General features: G+C 35.5%; 1 protein-coding gene across 2 annotated transcripts in view; it reads right to left on the bottom strand.

Annotated features, from left to right (window-relative positions):
* The window catches only part of LOC149533253 (chloroplast thylakoid lumen protein), a 53,359-nt gene that overhangs the window by 14,584 nt on the left and 20,821 nt on the right, over nucleotides 1–17,954 (bottom strand). For both annotated transcript variants that reach the window (XR_016357138.1, XM_089804995.1), the window contains exon 2: nucleotides 2,415–2,554. Coding sequence is in view for 1 of the 2 variants with exons in the window: in XM_089804995.1 (XP_089661121.1) it covers nucleotides 2,415–2,554 (140 nt within the window). In the remaining variant the exon portion in view is untranslated. The remainder of the gene's footprint in view (nucleotides 1–2,414; nucleotides 2,555–17,954) is intronic.

The raw sequence follows: 17,954 nt of genomic DNA, 5'->3' as shown, positions 1-17,954 counted from the left end.
ATAATGAACTATCTAAAAGAAATGCAAAACTAAGTTGGAAAAGTTTTGTATTGTTATCAAAAATTTGTGGTGACAAAATGCAGGACAAAATAACTGAAACAGGAATGGGATAGAAACCAGAGGATAAACTCATATACCAATTTATAAAAGGGACATAACCTTACTGTGAGGAATGGTTCCTGTGAATATGTTGTTGTTTATTGTATCAAGAACAGTTGAGAATTGGCATCCTATAATTTAAGGGTAGATCTGAACTACTAAGAATAATAAATCAAGATAGTAATAATCTGATCAAGACAGAGAGGTTTAATTGTTACAAGCCTATACTTATTTTGAAAATATTGGTGCTTCCTAATAGGAATTGAAAGTATGAAAACTTGGGAAGGGTGAACAGCGTAACTGATAACCTGTGATAGGAAGTTGTCAAGGAATGCTTGGCCACCAGCAAGGTCTATAAATTTTACTGAACCTTACCCTTAAACTGAGTACATAGGTGTGTTGAATAGGGACATTCCTAGCAGATTAGGAATGTATGTATGTATTTTTCTTTAAGTAAATGAGACATGGTATATGCCAAAGAGGAAAATTGAAACCCTTCTCATGCATAGTTATAATGGATCTCCCCTTTCAGATGTGAGTTCCATGTATTCTTATGAATCCATACACCATTGTAAATTTTGTCTTTCAGTTACAAATTTGTGTATCCTTATAGACCCACATTCAGATGTGAATCTGAATGACAACTAGGATTAGACATATAATCTATGAATCCATACATCAAATATGAATCACAACTTACTATGAATCTGTAAAACAGTTAGTCATTCTTAGAAATACATGGTGGTCATAGAACCTAGCCTTCAAAACATGGGGCACAACTAGATATACACAAGGAGCTGCCCTTCTGTGGAATAATACTTATTTGTTATTTGATCCGCAATGGTGATCTTGATAGAATAATAATAGCGTAAATCCCATGAATAACAAATGAGCCTTTGGTTGGGCAAACCCAAATCATTATATAAGTATAACAGCACGTCATCAATAAGAATGTTGTATCATCTTCTTAAATTAGTGGGTCAAACCTAATCAGATAAGGTATAACATTTAACAGCATTTGGAAAGGGTTCCTTTTCTATCCTTGGAAGTAAAACAGAAAGAAGATATAATCCATCATTTTAACATTTGAATTATAATTTATAACAGCTGTAAACTGTTGGGAAGCGACTCCCTTAGTTTATTATGAATCATTAAGAGCCATAAATAGTCTGCATATGCCTTTGAGTCATCAAACCACTATTGCCAAGTTGAACAGTAAGCTCTGTTAAAGTCAGGGAAGACAGAATGAGTCATAAGGGTTCAATATATGAGTATGGTGGCGATATTGACAACACAAACTACAGTGCTAGCATTAATAAAACCTTAGCCAAGGTAGTGCTATGCAATGGTGTAGTAACTGTCAGTCACATGAACTAGTAGGGCATGTCGAGTCAGGAAGGAAGACCAGCTGGACCAGATAAGATGGTATGGGTTCTAAACACCAAGTCTCAGATGGCAACAAGGTTTAGATCTTGTTTTTGCACCTCTCATGTAGGGGCAGGCCAATTCTGAAAGGATACTGTGCAGGAGACCGAAAGGTTGAGACCAAAAGCTCAACAGTTGGGAGGTACAAACGCTGATGATATCCACCCTCTCCTGGATGACAGTTGAGAGAAATTGCAGAATGAGGCACAAGAACAAATACTTCCACTTTTCAGGTTCTTTGATTCTTGCATTGTTTGTTAATTCAATTGTTAAGTTCTTTCTTACGGATTAAAAAATTATTGATTTGTTAGTTAATTCATTTTCACATGAAATTAGTTAAATGAATATATTGTAATATCATTTATTTGCAGTTAGCTAAACAAACTTGACAGTTATCATGTTCATATGAAAGGAAAGTTCTTTCTGTTAGTGTTGGTTAAAAGAAATTTTTTATTTTGTATGATTACTTCAATACTTGTTAGTATTATCTGATAGCTAGTTTGGCATGTTACATCTACGTTATTTAAGTATAGGTGAGCATTCATTTAAGAAGACTTCAACAATGCAACTTGTGCTTCTTTGTGAACTTATTAAAGAAAACTGTGCTTCAATAAGCTAGCATCCTCAAAGAAATGCCTGCTTAAAATCTTATAGGCTTCTCAAACTAACCATCTTAAAGAGGCTGCCTTACAAAATGAAATTAGGTAACATTTTATCTAGATACTTTACTAAGCCTTACATGTGGTGATCTCCCCATTGGAAGAGAAACATGGACAGTATAAGAAGAATTGTAGATATTCAGTAAAGTTATGATATTATCAATATATTCCAAAACGCATTTTTAGATGCAACTACTGAAAAAGCTTGACCAATCATCAAGTGAAACTTACCTTTGTAAATGCTTCCTTAATATTCACAATCCACTTTGTATCAAGACTTTTACCAAGAATGCGTTCTGCACTTGTGAAATCATTTTTATCTATTGCTTGGCCTACTTCACTCAATTTGTAAACTGCATCCTGCACATAGGCTTTAGCCCCCAAAGTATGGTTTTATATTATTTAGAACTTGTACTTCAAATTACTTGAAAAACTAGGATATAAATCAGCATTGTTCCCACATATAGATGAAGCATAAAATTGTAAGGAAAAAAGTGACACCACATCAATATAACACAACTTAAGAAAATAAAGTGAAAAGATTTTTTTTAAAGAATATGAAAGAAAATCCTTTTCCATGTATTTTCTCAACCTTTTGGTTAAAAGATAAAACATAAGAAAACTAATAACATGACATTGAAGGCAAGAGCCTACAACACAACGGTAAATTGTGAGCCTCTCATTTGGGACGTCTTGGGTTCGAATCTACATACTATTAATTAAATTCCACAAATAATAATAATAAATAATAACTACTATAGGCTTCGGTCATTCACTGATCAAGAAAAAAAATAACGTTACATTGAAGAAAATTGAAAAAGAGAAACAGAAGCTTGGCCACAGTGAGTTATTTTCGGTATCCCTAAGTTATCCTTTTAGAATTTCAAGTGGCAAACTAACATTAGTCTAGATAGTGTTATTCCAAATTGAAAAAAGCATGTTGGTAAATGATATAAGTTTGGTAACAAATGCAATCATATTGGCAAGTACTATTAGGAAGATACATAATATAAACAACAAATACTTATATTACCTCAAGATAGCATAATTATATTATTATTTTTATGCAGAAATGAAGAAATGCTCTAGAAGGAATGATAAAGATGACTTAAACTGAAAGAAAGCTTATTTTCAACCAGCTCGTAAAAGGAAAGAAATCAAATCAATTTATTCTGAACATCTAGATAAATACACACACACACACACACACACACACATATATATATCAATTGAAAAGAAAACACAGACAAAAAGGAACCGAGCTTCAAATATAGGAACTCTCAGATTAGGTGCATAAAATGTAACAACACAAATGAAATGATTATTGATTAAGTGCATATAAAGTAGATCTAGACATCCAAATCAGAATTAACATGTAAGGGGATCAGGTTCACAAAAATGTAATGAAGAAAATAGTGTTCACTAGCTTGAATGAGTAAACTAGGAAGCTTAAGCCTATCTCCCCTTGCAATGGAATGAACATGATCCACCAGGCTCAAGGAAGGTCAGGAGCTAGGTGGACACAATGATCCTTTGCTAATATGAAAGATGACTGTACAAATGGATATGAAGAATGCAAGATCTAGGGCTAGGTAAAGAGAAGAAGAAGATTTTTGCATACATAGACAGCTAATAGAGTGAGAACCCAATTTTGAGTCCGGATCTGGAAAAAGAGAGACCAACCTGCAAACCAAATTTTAGGAAAAAGTGGGTGCTCTAGCAGGCCTCTGAAGGTTGGGGGTGAGCAGGAGGTCCAGTGTAAGTCAAACTCACCCTATACACGCAAAATCTAATGAAAATCTAGTCAACTATAGCTCTCTGTCAGTCCTTCCTGAAGGTTTCTATGCAGCGGCACTACTAGTCACCTGTGCACAGAAAACAGAAAGAAGGGTTGTGGAACGGGGTTTGCTTTAGTCAGACCCCTGATTTAGAATTAACCACGAAATTGAAATAGGAGATGTTTGAAAGGAAAGTGTGCTTATAGGAAGCGGAGGCTAGGTCGGAGAAAAAAATGTCATATACCTTGATGATACGAATGTTCTTGGAATGGAAACACAAGTGTTGATGCAATAGCATGACTCCACAAAAACCTAATAGGAAATCGTGAAGAACACACTTACATGAAGATCGTTGAAGCTTGCCACAATGAAAGGGATGGAAAGTCTTGAATGCTTGAGTATTTGAATTTTTCATTGATTTGAATTTGATACTTAAGATGCTAGCTTGATCATGGGTTGATAGCATCCAAAAAGTGGAGGAGGTAGCATTGCTAATATACCTCACCTAGCCATTTTGCGGCCCAAAAGTTGAAAGATAGCCAAAACCCAAGACCTTTCTCCAATTCAAACTCAGGCCCGAATTAAAGAGTATGGGTCAAGTTTTAGGGATGGGGCAACTTTGACCTGCCCTATACCAGCAATTTCAGGCTCAAATTCAAGTTGAGAGTCAGTTTGGACATGGGGAAGCCTAAAACATGTGCAGAATTGAGGTTTGATATGCAGAAATGCATGCAACAGGCCACATGTGCTGGTAGGGCCTATGCATGCAAATGATGATGGAATGAATCAAATAAGTAAAGGGGCATACCTCCAATTAAGGGCCCTCATAGAAATTAAATTAAGATGACTCATATTCAAATATTTATTAATTAAATGATTAGAAAAGTCCTATGATGCATGGAACAATGAATACACACTAAAATGGATGCCAAATTAAGCATGGAACTGTGCACCTTAGCAAAGTGCTTACAATTTCTGATGCTACAAGACCTAAACAAGGACTTATCTTATAAAGGGCATTTCAATTCCTAAATCTATACGCTTTCGTGTATTATATTTCTTGTTTTAGTTGGAATTGTAGTTTTACGGAAAAACTTAGGAATATCCCAAAAGGCATTACCAATATAAAACGATACTTGGGGGCTAAAGCCTATGTGCTATTTGAGCCTGAATTCTTAGTTCCCTTTGTACCAAAATGTGATGCTTTGGGAGAAGGGGTTGAAGCAATGTTGATATAGAATAGTATCCAATAGCATTTGAAAGGCAAGAACTCAAGAAAGAAAAAAGAAGGTTCTCTACTTATGAGATGTTAGACATCATGCATGTGTTGGCTGAATTCCAACAACACCTACCTAGTTGGTGCAGATTTGTGGATAAGACAAACCACAACAACTTGAATTATTTCCTTAGCAAGAATAATCTAAAAATAGGTGAGCAAGCTTCAAGCCTATGATATTGACATAGAATACGATGAGGGGTGAAAAATGGTAGTGTTGGTGCTTTATCCACAAAGCCAATTTTATGCTCCATGTCTAACATTTCTATTGAGTGAAAAGATAATATTATAGTAGGATATAGGTAATAACAACTAAAAAGAAAGTTTCAAGATGCCAAGTTCAAATAACAATCATAATCATCCTTGTAATGTCCCTTCTTAGGATATCTTGGAATTTAGGGACAATTAACTTGAATTCTTTTTCTTATTATGAATTACATTCTTCATTCCACTATAATCTCGTGAATTGCTAATACAAAGTCAGTGATATATCAAATAGGTAATATCAATATCACTTAGTATCTCTGATTTAGACAATTGGACACAACTGTAATGAGTGGACCTTGTAGAATAAATCTATACTTAATGACCACTATGATCTCTAATATATCAGGTATGGCAGATTAATGTGCAAATGATCTTGCCTTATCATTGCTTATTGTAATAAGCCAAGTGTTCCACCTGAGAAATGGGATAAGTTGTACAACCTGACTGAATAAGACAAGAGATTAATTATCTGTTTGCAGATGTGAATATGATCTGATATTTAAAGATTTTAAGGATTATGTTTAACTAGGCTCTGAAATTTTTAAGCTGATTATGTTAAAGGTAAAAGTTCCAAATGGATTATACATAGAAGGTTATTGATGACTGATATAGGTCTCACTGATGCAATCCAGGAGGATCGCTGCCTCTACATGGTCGCCTGTAAGCAGTCTGATTATTAATGTATATCCTCTCTTTAACTCCTCCGTGTTATTGGCTGTGGTTCATAATCTCACCCCCAATGAGGATCTGTTTATTGTCCTCCGTTATCCTTTTACTGCATAAGCATTTGATATGCTATGAAGTCACCATGGAGTCACTGCTGACTTACTGCCTTTATACAATGTTTTTTTAATTTTTTACATTCTATTCCCTTTTTTCATGCCGTCACCCACTCCATATATTGCTATGAGGGGGAACAATCTAAGAAGGTTGCAACTCGTGGTCGATGACAATAATAGTATCGGGCTGGTTATCAAGTCATATAATATATAAACATATTAATGTGAATATTATAAATTATTATTATATATATTACAATATATTAACACAAAATATCAATTTTAAATAAAATATTATAATTATTATATATTATAATATCAATATTACATTATATATATATTAGTACTACAGATGTAAGATTTGATAATAATATATTATTATATAATTTTATATGACCACTTATTACTTGGGAATATTTAATATTATTTAATTATCTGACATTATATTACTACATATTATTATATTAATAATAGATAATATTAACATATTTCTTCTAATATTATATATACTATTGTGTTATTATTTATTGAATTTGATCTCTGAGATAGGGGACATCGCAATCCTCTGAAAGGCAAGAGTTTATTTTGTCCTTGAGTCAAACATGGAAGACAAAGTCATGAGGGCAGTGCCTGATAGTATGATACACTATTAGAAGGACATCGTGGATACTTGAGACATATAATTGAATAAGTAGATCAAGGAAAGGGTTTCATGGAAAGGACTTATGGATAATGTCCTTAAGCATATGAGTGAGTGTGTTTCCTATCAAAAGAGAAAGACAAAGTAGACATTTTGTGCATGCCAACTACAATCACATTCATTCCAAACCAAAAGTGGGAGAGCAATTCATGGACATAATCACAGGACTTCCAAAGGTGCAAGGTAAGGACTATATTTTTGTTGCAGTGAATTTACTCAAAAAATATGCTCACTTCTTGGCCACATATTTGTTGCCCAAGTTTCAGTCTATATCCTTGCTTTAGGGTTTTTGAATCAAGTCAAGTGTCAAAGTAGCGAGTCTAAGTCTAGATTTCCTATAGGATGATCTTGCTTATCATCATTCCTTTAGCTAATGCGGGATGCATATGAGCAATGCATCAATTCAAAGCTAGGTAATTAGGGTTTTGGAGGGTTTTTGTTATGCTTTATCCAGATGAGAAGAAGGTCTAGATATTCTTTTTATTCATATTTTCTTGTTCCTAATGATGCTGAAGACAAAGATTCACACTATGAAGTAGTTGTTCATGGAAGCATTCCTAAAATCTCTGAGAAACCCTGACTCTATGATCAAGTGTTCCATTAAAGACATAACACAGGTAGAATGAAGATATCACAAACATATTCAGAGAAAAAGACGGCAAAGAATATCAAGGACTGAGGCTTAAAGACAAAATGCAAATAATGAGAATGAGATAAAAGAGAAATCAATTGAATTCGATGCAAAGTGAAGCACTCAAAAATGCAAAAATGGTGAAAGAATCGGGTCAAAGGTGGCGAAGACCAAAGTTGGAATCAAATTGACGAATCAAAACACATCTAAACATCCACATCATCGAGTAAAATAGTCAAGTCACCTTGGAAATAAGTCACGAATGTTGGATGTTTTGAGATCGACGGATAATGTTTTAAGATGATGCATCTTGTTGACTGTCAGATCAAAAGAAGATCCATGATCATCGTTATGTCGCTATGTAAAGTTGCTCGATCATTATTTCTAGCGACATAGTGATGGATCAACACGTGTCTAGTGGGTCCGCACATTTCATAAGGTACAGTCAGAACTCAGCTGCAGACCAAAACAAGTCCATGTCAGATCCTTCACACAATGAAATGATGTCACCTATCAGCCATGATGCACCATGATCCTCAAGACCGACAGCAAGTGTAGTGCGAGACGTACGATCAATAATCGAACAGTTATTTCCATTGAAAATAACATCCAACTGAGGGGAGTGCTTTATAATCTGACTAACAAAGAGAAGATTATGTTTCATGCCAGGAACATAACATACATTGACGAACATGAGTCTTTTTTCTCCGGACTGAATTTGAACATTGCCCTTGCTGACAATATTGTATTCTTCATTGCCTCCAAAGATTATTGAGTCAAAATAGGGAGTGAATTCAACAAACCAACCATGCCTATGAGTGAAATGTCAGGAGGCACCGGAATCTATGTACCACGCAGAAGATTTCACATGATCTGTAGGTATGTTGGCCATAAAGGCATGGTAGATAGATTCTTTCTGCTCAAAGTGTTGGGCAGCATTGGCTTGCCTTTTAATTGACTCTGACTTCTGATGTTGCTGATACAGATGCTCATAATATGCGAATATCTCAAATGGCACAAGCTTCGAGGTGAGAAAATGAAAGACCCAGAAAAATCGGAGTACACAAAGGAGAGTTCGAAAAACCCAAAAATAATACGCTGTTGGAATCCAAATTTGCTAGCTCGAAAATTGAGACAAAAATCGAGGCACCTACAAAAATTTGATGAAGACCAATTTGAGATCTCGAAAAACCCACCAAGAATTTCAAAACAAAAAAAATTTCGAGGTCAAAAACTAGGGTTTCAAAGAAAACCCTAGTCGACAGCAATGGGAGAAGAAAATTGCAGAAAATGGCGATTTCTTGGAAAAAAATGCCGATTTTTGTCACAGATTGCAGCTATAGGCAGATGTGGCAAGGAAGATTATTGCATTGACTCCAAAAATTGATAGAATGGGCAGTTACAAGCGTTTAAAAAAGGGCAATCATCCAAAAAAATGCGAGTTATGCACAAAAAAAAGTGAGTTTCAAGTCACGATTTTGCTGGATCGGGTCATCAATTGCAGACATTGCACAGGTCCAAACGTTTACGGAAGAGAGATACCCTGGTTTGCAGACAAGAAACAACCAAAAACAGAGGCGAGTTGTGCAAGCATGATTTGCTTGGAAAAAAAATGTGATTTGCAGATCATCAAAAAACGAAACCCTAAATGACATTCAGAAATAATTTTTCAAGGCAGAAACCCTAAGCAGGTTGTATAAAAAACAAGGAAATAATTTTGAAAATTTTGATCAGATAATTTCAAAAGAAATAAAAAAAAATTTCAAAGAAAATTTGAAGTATTGGCTCTAATACCATGTTACAAACGTAAATCACAGAATACTTGATTGATTAATCAGAGATCAAAATGATCTATATATACAAAGAGGAGAGTTGAATAGAATAGAAACATTCTATTCTAGACTGCACCTAAATATTAGAAACATTCTAATATTTACAAAGATATAATAAGATACGATAGTGAGCATTAAAAAGAAACATAAAGATTATTTTAATATTCATTTCCACGTCTTCCAATCCCAATGATGCTGGAGTGTAATGCTTTCTCTGTAATTTTTGAACGGTGATTTTATAGGTTCATACCACTTATTGGGGCAATATAACATGCAACTTGTGTGGCTTCCATGTCGTATCTAAATGTGTTGCTTCTAGTAGTTGTAATATCCTGGGCATAATATGTGGTTCACTTCCTCTGTGTGTGTGTTTTGATCATAGTTACAAGATGCTACAAGTCCGAGCCAGAGTCCACATTTCTGAGGCAAATGGCCTATAGACTCGGACTTGGTAGAGTCCTGGCAGAGTTAGCATGGACTCACCAAGTCCAAGGACTCTCCTAACTCACAGAGTCCTGAGCTCTGGACTCTCTTTAGCAGCATGACTCTTCAAGTGCAAAAAATAATAAAATAAAGGGTTAAGTGAATTTTTTGTGCTTTGTATAACATCAATTTTACCTAAAAAGGTCATTCCATCCTTTGCTAATGCTTGTGATAGAGAGAAGAGTTAGAGTATAGTATTGGGGTTTTGAGAGAGAAATTAACAAATCAATTGGCTCTCCCATTTCGATTGTTGATTGTTTGTGCAACTTTGTAGCTTGCACTTAAGTATTGAGAGAAGCTAAAGGAAGCATTGGAGGAGGTTTCTACAAACTTACTTGCATTTCTATTGTTTGTGCAAAAATTGAATGATCTTGTCTTTGTAGTTTGTTCACTACAACCTTTGCCTTCTCCATAGATGGATCCAGGGCACCAATTGTATTAGAGATTGTTGATCTACATGCAGAGTGGAGCACAAAGATTGTTGATCTTGTCTTCAGTGATGAAGACATGGAGTGGGTTGATTAGGTGGATTGGGAGATTGGGAGCCAAAGTCAGTAGCGATGGCAATCGAGGAGGCTGCGACGCAAGGAGATTGAGTGTAGGACCATGAGGCTAGGAATGATGGATCTAAGTCTGATGAAGAAGATTATGTGGGTGTGGATGAGGATGAGGATGCCCCTGAGGTTCAACCTCGAACACAAGGAGAGAGGATGGCTCTAGAGTCTTACATGACTTACCTTAGGCATATTCGTAGGAAGGCACAGGGTACTATGAGCCTTAATCTTCTACACTCTAGTTGATATTTTAATATATGTTTTGAACTTTTGATTCCATGGATTTCATATATTGTAGACATTTGACAGTAACACTATGTTTAACTTTATATTATGTTCTTCAATTTTTTTCCTTCAGAAATTTGCTTTTATACTTATGTGGTCTATGCAAAATTGTTTATGAGTGTTAAGTAGTTTTTATTTATCTCAATTATTGTGTATTTGATGTTAATTGACTAAATGATGCATGGAAAAATCTTTAAATCCTTAAAAAAAATGAATTTCATAGGTTTTTCGATTTTTCGAGTCCTTGCCAAGTCTTGGCCAAAACTCAGTCGCCGAGTCCAAGTTCGAGCCCAATTTTGACTTTTCGAGTCCCGAACACTGGTTCTAATAAGCTAGCGCCACTAATAGAGTTTGTTGATCCTCAAACACTCGGTGTCATAGTTACGGGACTCTACGAGTCCGAGCCAGATTTCCAAGGCAAATGGCCTCTAGACTCAGACCGTCGTAGTTACGAGACTCTACGAGTCCGAGCCAGATTACTGAGGCAAATGGCCTCTGGACTCGGACTCGGCAGAGTCCTCGCAGAGTCCGCAAAGTCCACATGGACTCGTCCTCGCTAGACTCATCAAGTCCCAAGCTTGGGACTCTCGCCAGCGACTGAAGCAAAAAAGAGAAAAAAAAAATTTAAAATAAAAGGTTAAGTTGTTTGTTTTTGTTTTGTCTAACATCCATTTTAGCTAAAAAGGTCATTCCACCCTTTGCTAATGGTTGTGATAGAGAGGAAAGAGTTAGAGAAGAGCATTGGGGTTTTGAGAGAAAAATTAACAAACCCATTGGCTCTCCCATATTGATTGTTGATGGTTTGTACAACTTTGTAGCGTGCACTTAAGCATTGAGAGGAGCTTAAGAAAGCATTTGGAGGAGGCTTCTACAAACTTACTTGCATTTCCATTGTTTTTGCAAATTTGAAAATGTAAGCAACAAGTTGCATTTCTGTGTTGTTTTGTAAATTGTTTTACATTCATATTTTTTACCTTCCATTTTGTTTACATTTGGTTTAGTCTCTACTTTTAGTATCTAGTAGTTAGATTTAATCTAATTTATCTCGATGACAAACTTGCTAAGAACTAAGAAGGCCCTAAAGTTAAAACCCCACGCACTGGGTGCGCATACATCCTCGGTGCGAGCACTTCATGCACCCGAGTACCCCCACTATGGCCAAAACATTGTTGCACCGCAGTCGCACCACTCGAAGCACTCGAGTGGGACGTGGTGCAGGGGTGTGCACCCAAGGTGCGTAAGGATGTGATTGGCACATTTCATGAAAAGTTAAAAAAAAAAACTTTTTTGCTTTGGTTTTTTATTATTTTTTTAACCATGGGAACTTTTTTTATTCATATTTGAACAATGAATTTTGAACCTTTCATCTTTGTCATTTGATTATTTGATAGTCAATGGATGACTTACATGGTACACTGTACTATATATGTTTTATATTTTTCATTTATCATTATCATTATTATGTTTAAAAGTTTTAGTATTTATTTGAAAATGTAAGCAACAAGTTGCATTTTTGTGTTGTTTTGTAAATTGTTTTACATTCATATTTTTTACTTTTCATTTTGTTTACATTTGGTTTAGTCTCTACTTCTAGTATCTAGTAAGAACTTGCTAAGTAAGAACTAAGAAGGCCCTAAAGTTAAAACCCCACGCACCGGGGATGTACATTTGGTTTAGTCTCTACTTCTAGTATCTCGTATTTAGATTTAATCTAATTTATCTCAATGACAAACTTGCTAAGTAAGAACTAAGAAGGCCTTAAAGTTAAAACCCCATGCACTCGGTGCGCATACATCCCTGGTGCGGGCACTTCGCGCACCCGAGTACCCCCACCAAAGCCAAAACATTGTCGCACCATAGTCGCATCCCTCGGAGCACCCGGGTGGGACATGGTGCGGGGGTGTGCACCCAAGGTGCATAAGGGTGCGACTAGCACGTTGCATGAAAAGTAAAAAGCAAAACCTTTTTTCTTTTGTTTTTTATTATTTTTTTAACCACGGGAACTTTTTTAATTCATATTTGAACAATGAATTTTGAACCTTTCATCTTTGTCATTTGATTATTTGATAGTCAATGGATGACTTACATGGTACACTGTACTATGTATAGTTTATATTTTTCATTAATCATTATCATTATTATGTTTAAAAGTTTTAGTATTTATAATTTTACTAAGTCTATTGGTCATTGATAATGGTTATGAAGTTTCAAGTTTCAAGTTTCAACTTATGATTCGTGAATCACATTTCAATTTTCTATATTCAACTATAAGTCTATATTTGGTATGTTATATTGAGGTATCATTTCATAATTAGCATTTTCAGTCATATATGTATACTATGCAACCTCACCACCCTTCGCACCCCAGCATCGTCCCTCTGCCATCCCCAAATTGAGGCCCTTATTTTTCCCACACTCGAAACTCATTTTGACGTCCCTCTGCACCCCCGCGCCGGTGCAACACTATTTTTTTCAATTTATAATATATTCATATTGCAACAACACCCACATTGACATCATGCCTTAGGGTAAGCCTTGTGTAAGTGGAACTAGGGTTGCATGTAACCTTGATGCAAACCCAGTTGCAATAGCAAGGGATAGGGCTATGAAACATGCCATCTTGGGCCACATAAAGGGAGTTGTTACATGTTGGCATTGCGCTGTAACATATATCGGGAGAGGCATAAATAGATTGAAGTATCACCTAGCACATATACCTAGGCGTGATGCTAAAAAGTGCAAAAAAGTACCCCAGAATGTGCAAGACATGCAAGCTCTTCTAGAGGAAACAATGGAGAAAAAGAAGCAACAAGAATAAATGGCACAACTAGCTCAAGAGGGATCTTCTAGTTTTCACTCTCCATTATCCCCTACTCTACCTCCTATTGCTACTGCTTCTGCGAGTGTGACCATTGGGCCTCGCATTCGCAAGAAAAGATCGACACTTGATTTCATCTTTGTTCTACACATGGCTCGAGGTGCACAACCATCGCTTGAGAGCATGGGTTGGAACAAGGAGAAGCATGATAATGAAACATTAGCACTTGAAGACTTCTTCATCTACAACAACATTTCATTCAATGCAACAAGGTACTTATTTAATTTATGTCTTATTTCTCTTGCTTTCAAATTTCAAAAGACAATAATATGCTTATTTTGTTTATTTTAATTTGTTTTCAAATTTAATAGTAATAATATAACATACTAATTTGTTAAAATTTTATTTAATTTGTTTTAGGTCCCCTTATTGGCAAATTGCAATCGATGTTATTATTGTTTGTGGCCGAGTGTTCAAAGCCCCTAGTGCTAACAAGCTAGGAGGCCCTATTTTGACCCAAATGGTGGTTGATGTAGAAGGTGCAATTAAGGAACAACATGAGGTGTGGAAGACAAAGGGTGCAATGTCCCAATTTTTGGCAGGTCTATGCAATTCATATAGTTAGCTCATCATAGCGACCCTCGTGAGTTAACATGGTGTTTTGGGGGTCCAGGCTGTAGATTTACTATTTTTTAGTAGGTCTATTTTTGGCAGTTGCTAATTTTGGCAATGCAGTGGGTGGCTTTGGCAGTTGGTCATCGCCTATGGTAAATTAAGTTAATAACTGCATGAGCTCTTATTTATTATTAAATTGCATTATTATAATAATGTTTATATTATTATAATAATAGCATTAAGTGACATTTCTAAAAAGTGTTAGAAAGTTTCTTGTGTTGAGTTCTTTTGGGAAACTTCCACAACTTCTGAAGTGGAATTTTTTAGGAAAATTTGGCCCACGAAGGATTATAAATGAGAGCTCATTTCATTGGAAAAAGCGCGCTTGAATATATATTTTGCTTTTGTTGACTTTGTGGCTTTTTCCCGAGTTTTGAATTTTGTGCCCTTGCTGAAGTATAAGGGTTTCTGAGTTTCAAAAGATTGTTTGAAGTCACTGCTGATGTATAGGGGTTCCATTGGTTAAATCTCCTATCTGTGATTATCTGTGTCAGGGAGATTGGGATTATAATTCTGAGAAATTCTAAGTTGGTGTATGCAAATTATGCTGAGGTAAATAATTTTCCCTCTCCTCTTCCACTGTGATACCTGTGTCTAAGAAGAGCTACAATTTGGAGTTAGCATTTTTCAACTTGGAGGACAAATCCATTGTGAACTTTTTCATCAATTCTGGTCCAGTAATTCTAAGTTTGTGTGTTCTCCCTCCTGTATTCTCTGTTGACAGGAGACATGGGATTGAAAAGTTAAGTATACTTCCATCTACAAATTTTATAATCAGAATTGGGCATCTAACTTCCAGTGTTGTTGGACATCGTTTATTTGCAAAATCTGGGCAGTGTGGGAGGTTTTTGGTGGTCTGTGATTGAAATAACAGACCTACGTTTTCTTGTTGAAACCTGTGATTCCATCCTAGAGGTCTACAATTTAGTTCTGGAAGCGTGTAAATTATTATTTGGAACCTGCAATCTGCCCATTGGGGTCTACGTTTAACATTGGTGGGCCAACATTTAATTACAGTGGCCTATGTCTTGTTTCTAAAGGCCTGCAATCAATTGTCCATGACCTGTAATTAGTATTTGGGACTGCATTTGACTTGTTAGGGACTGCGATCAGACATATCACTGCTTCAAATCAAAAAGAGGGTGGGCAGAGTTTCCAGGTTTTTTATTCGTTTGTTCATTTTGAATATCCACTCTCAATTTATTGTTATGGTAATAATATGCTCAGCAGAAGTCATTGTTACTTGGCAATAATTGTCAACCTCATTCTAATATTGAATACAGTTGTATGTGTGAAGTTTATAATTGAATACATCAAGAAAAGACCAGATAGTAAATATTTTGCTTTGCCATTACTTGTCTAGAGAAATCTGGGTTTATCATTCAACCTTTTTAGTATATGTTTGTTATTTCAGCATCATACATACATTTTAACATCATGGAAGGCACATATATCCAGCATCTAAGTTACAAGGTTCGAGTTCGAGTTCGAGTTCAAGTTCGACAATTATAAAATTCAGTTAAAATTCGACACGACAATTTTTTTTGAAAAAATTTGGCATTAAATTCACCTATATAAATTAGGTTTTTAAAAATATAAATAATAAATTAAAAAATAAATAAATTATATATATATATATATATATATATATATATATATATATATATATATATATATATATTATCGAACAATATTGTAACTTAAATATGTTTAAAATCTTATTTTATATATTAATATATAATTTCTTTTATTGGTATTATTAGTATTAATTGATAAATGCATTATAATTTTATATTTAGCATTTTAAAATTAGAAAAATCCCATCATTTCTAAACCACAATTTAAGATGTTTAATATCATTTAAATAAAAACTTTAAGATGAGGTTAATCCGAAATAGTTTTTATGTTTTTCGTTGAAATATTGAGTATCACTTCACGCGAAATGCAGTCGCAAGAGGGAAGTCTGGGCATGCAACCAAAGTTGATACTGTAGAGCAAAATACGACTCAAAACAACAGACATCCGTAAGCTGTTTAAATCCAACGTTTAAGAACCCGCAGCTTGTAATCATGGCGAAATTGTTACAACTGAGCACTGTGAGCACGGGATTGGAATATGTCTACATGTGTATTGTGTTTGAAACAACATGACAACTGCACCAATGTTGTGTCTAAAACGACATCACAGCAATAACCAAACTTGTGTGAATCACATCTTGTCTCTTGTGATATACACATTAGCATTATTTTTTATTTTTAACCTAAAATCAAAATCTTCCGAATTTATTGGCGAATAACAATGATTTTTAAGATTTTTTAAAGTTCGTCGATTTTCGAATCTCGTGGCCGAAATTCGGCGAACCTTGTGACACAGTCCAGCATACTTAAAATAGAAGGATTTCCAAAAACAAGTTCATTTGATACCTGAGGTTGTTTGAAAAGTGTTTGACAAAATGTCAAACAACTATTAAGTTAAGATATAATTGGAGTTTGTTGAGTTGTATCTAGTTGGGAATATTACAGTGGTATCAAAGCAGTTTCCTGCTAGCCTGCAAGAATTGGGCTCAATCATTATTTTTTTCGGTGATGACTTTGAAAATTTTCAGATTGATTTTGCGAATTGGTTATCGGCATTATGGATGGCGATAGTGACATAAGGATAGGGAAAACTAGGGCCAATGGCACACCCAGCTCTCCAAACCACCCTGCAAGAGTTAACACAATGGAAGCAAACACAAAGAACAGCCACCAAAGGAGGAAGAAGAGTGAAATACTTTTATTAATTCATCAAAACATCTTCATACATGCCCAGCTATAAGGCCTTCTGGGTTACGGCCAAATACAAATACATTCACATTCAAAGATCCAACAGCAAATTCGCAGTTTCCAGTTTTGCTCTGCACTCCTTTCTCCAACTTCCTAATCTGCCTAGTTCTAAGCCTAAACACTTTATTTATACTAGCCAAAACGGCTTACAGATCATTCTAGAACATGGAGAAGCCACAAGTCGGCTCTCAACAAATATTAGATAAAAATAAACCAAATTAAATACACAAGTCGGCCTCCAACAGTAAATAAATGTCCTGAAATCGATGTCTGAGCAAAATCGCAATATCTCCTTGCTCCGATTGAGTTAGAACTCGCACTTCGAACTGTGGGTAGATATCTAGGTCCTCTACAACCCCTTAAGTGTGCAATGTTTGATTCATCAAGAAAAAGTGCTCATCCATTATGAAAGTTGAGCACAAAAAACTATCGCGCAAAACTGCCAGAAATCGATGTTCTGGGAGAATCGCCATATCTCCCAACTCATAAGGAGTTAGGACTTGTGCTCTGGAACATAGATAGTACTCTAGGCCTTCTTCAATCCCTGAAGTATGCAACTCTTCATTCATTATGAAAAATTAGTTATACGGTCTGCAATAGACACCCAGAAACCAGAAAACACAGTTTCAGTAGAACCCAGTTTCAGCACCAGAATGAAAACTGAAAACATGCAAGATAGAACTGCAACCCAGGATGCTCCTGCATCAGATAGAAGATTCATTCCAGGGAGATATTATAATCGCAGAAGGTGTACTTCGCCTAGGGATGCACAACCTGAGGTAATGGGGGTAAGTGTGTGCAATGATATCTCTACAAGTACTTCTGTGATAAATGAGCAATCTAGTGAGGCACTTAGCAGTAGTACCTT

Source organism: Cupressus sempervirens, chromosome 10 (assembly GCF_028749045.1).
Source record: "Cupressus sempervirens isolate cs-2001-9-10 chromosome 10, ASM2874904v1, whole genome shotgun sequence".
Classification (NCBI taxonomy): domain Eukaryota; kingdom Viridiplantae; phylum Streptophyta; class Pinopsida; order Cupressales; family Cupressaceae; genus Cupressus; species Cupressus sempervirens.
Note: the sequence above shows the minus strand (reverse complement) of the source record. Positions and strands in the feature narration are given on the sequence as shown.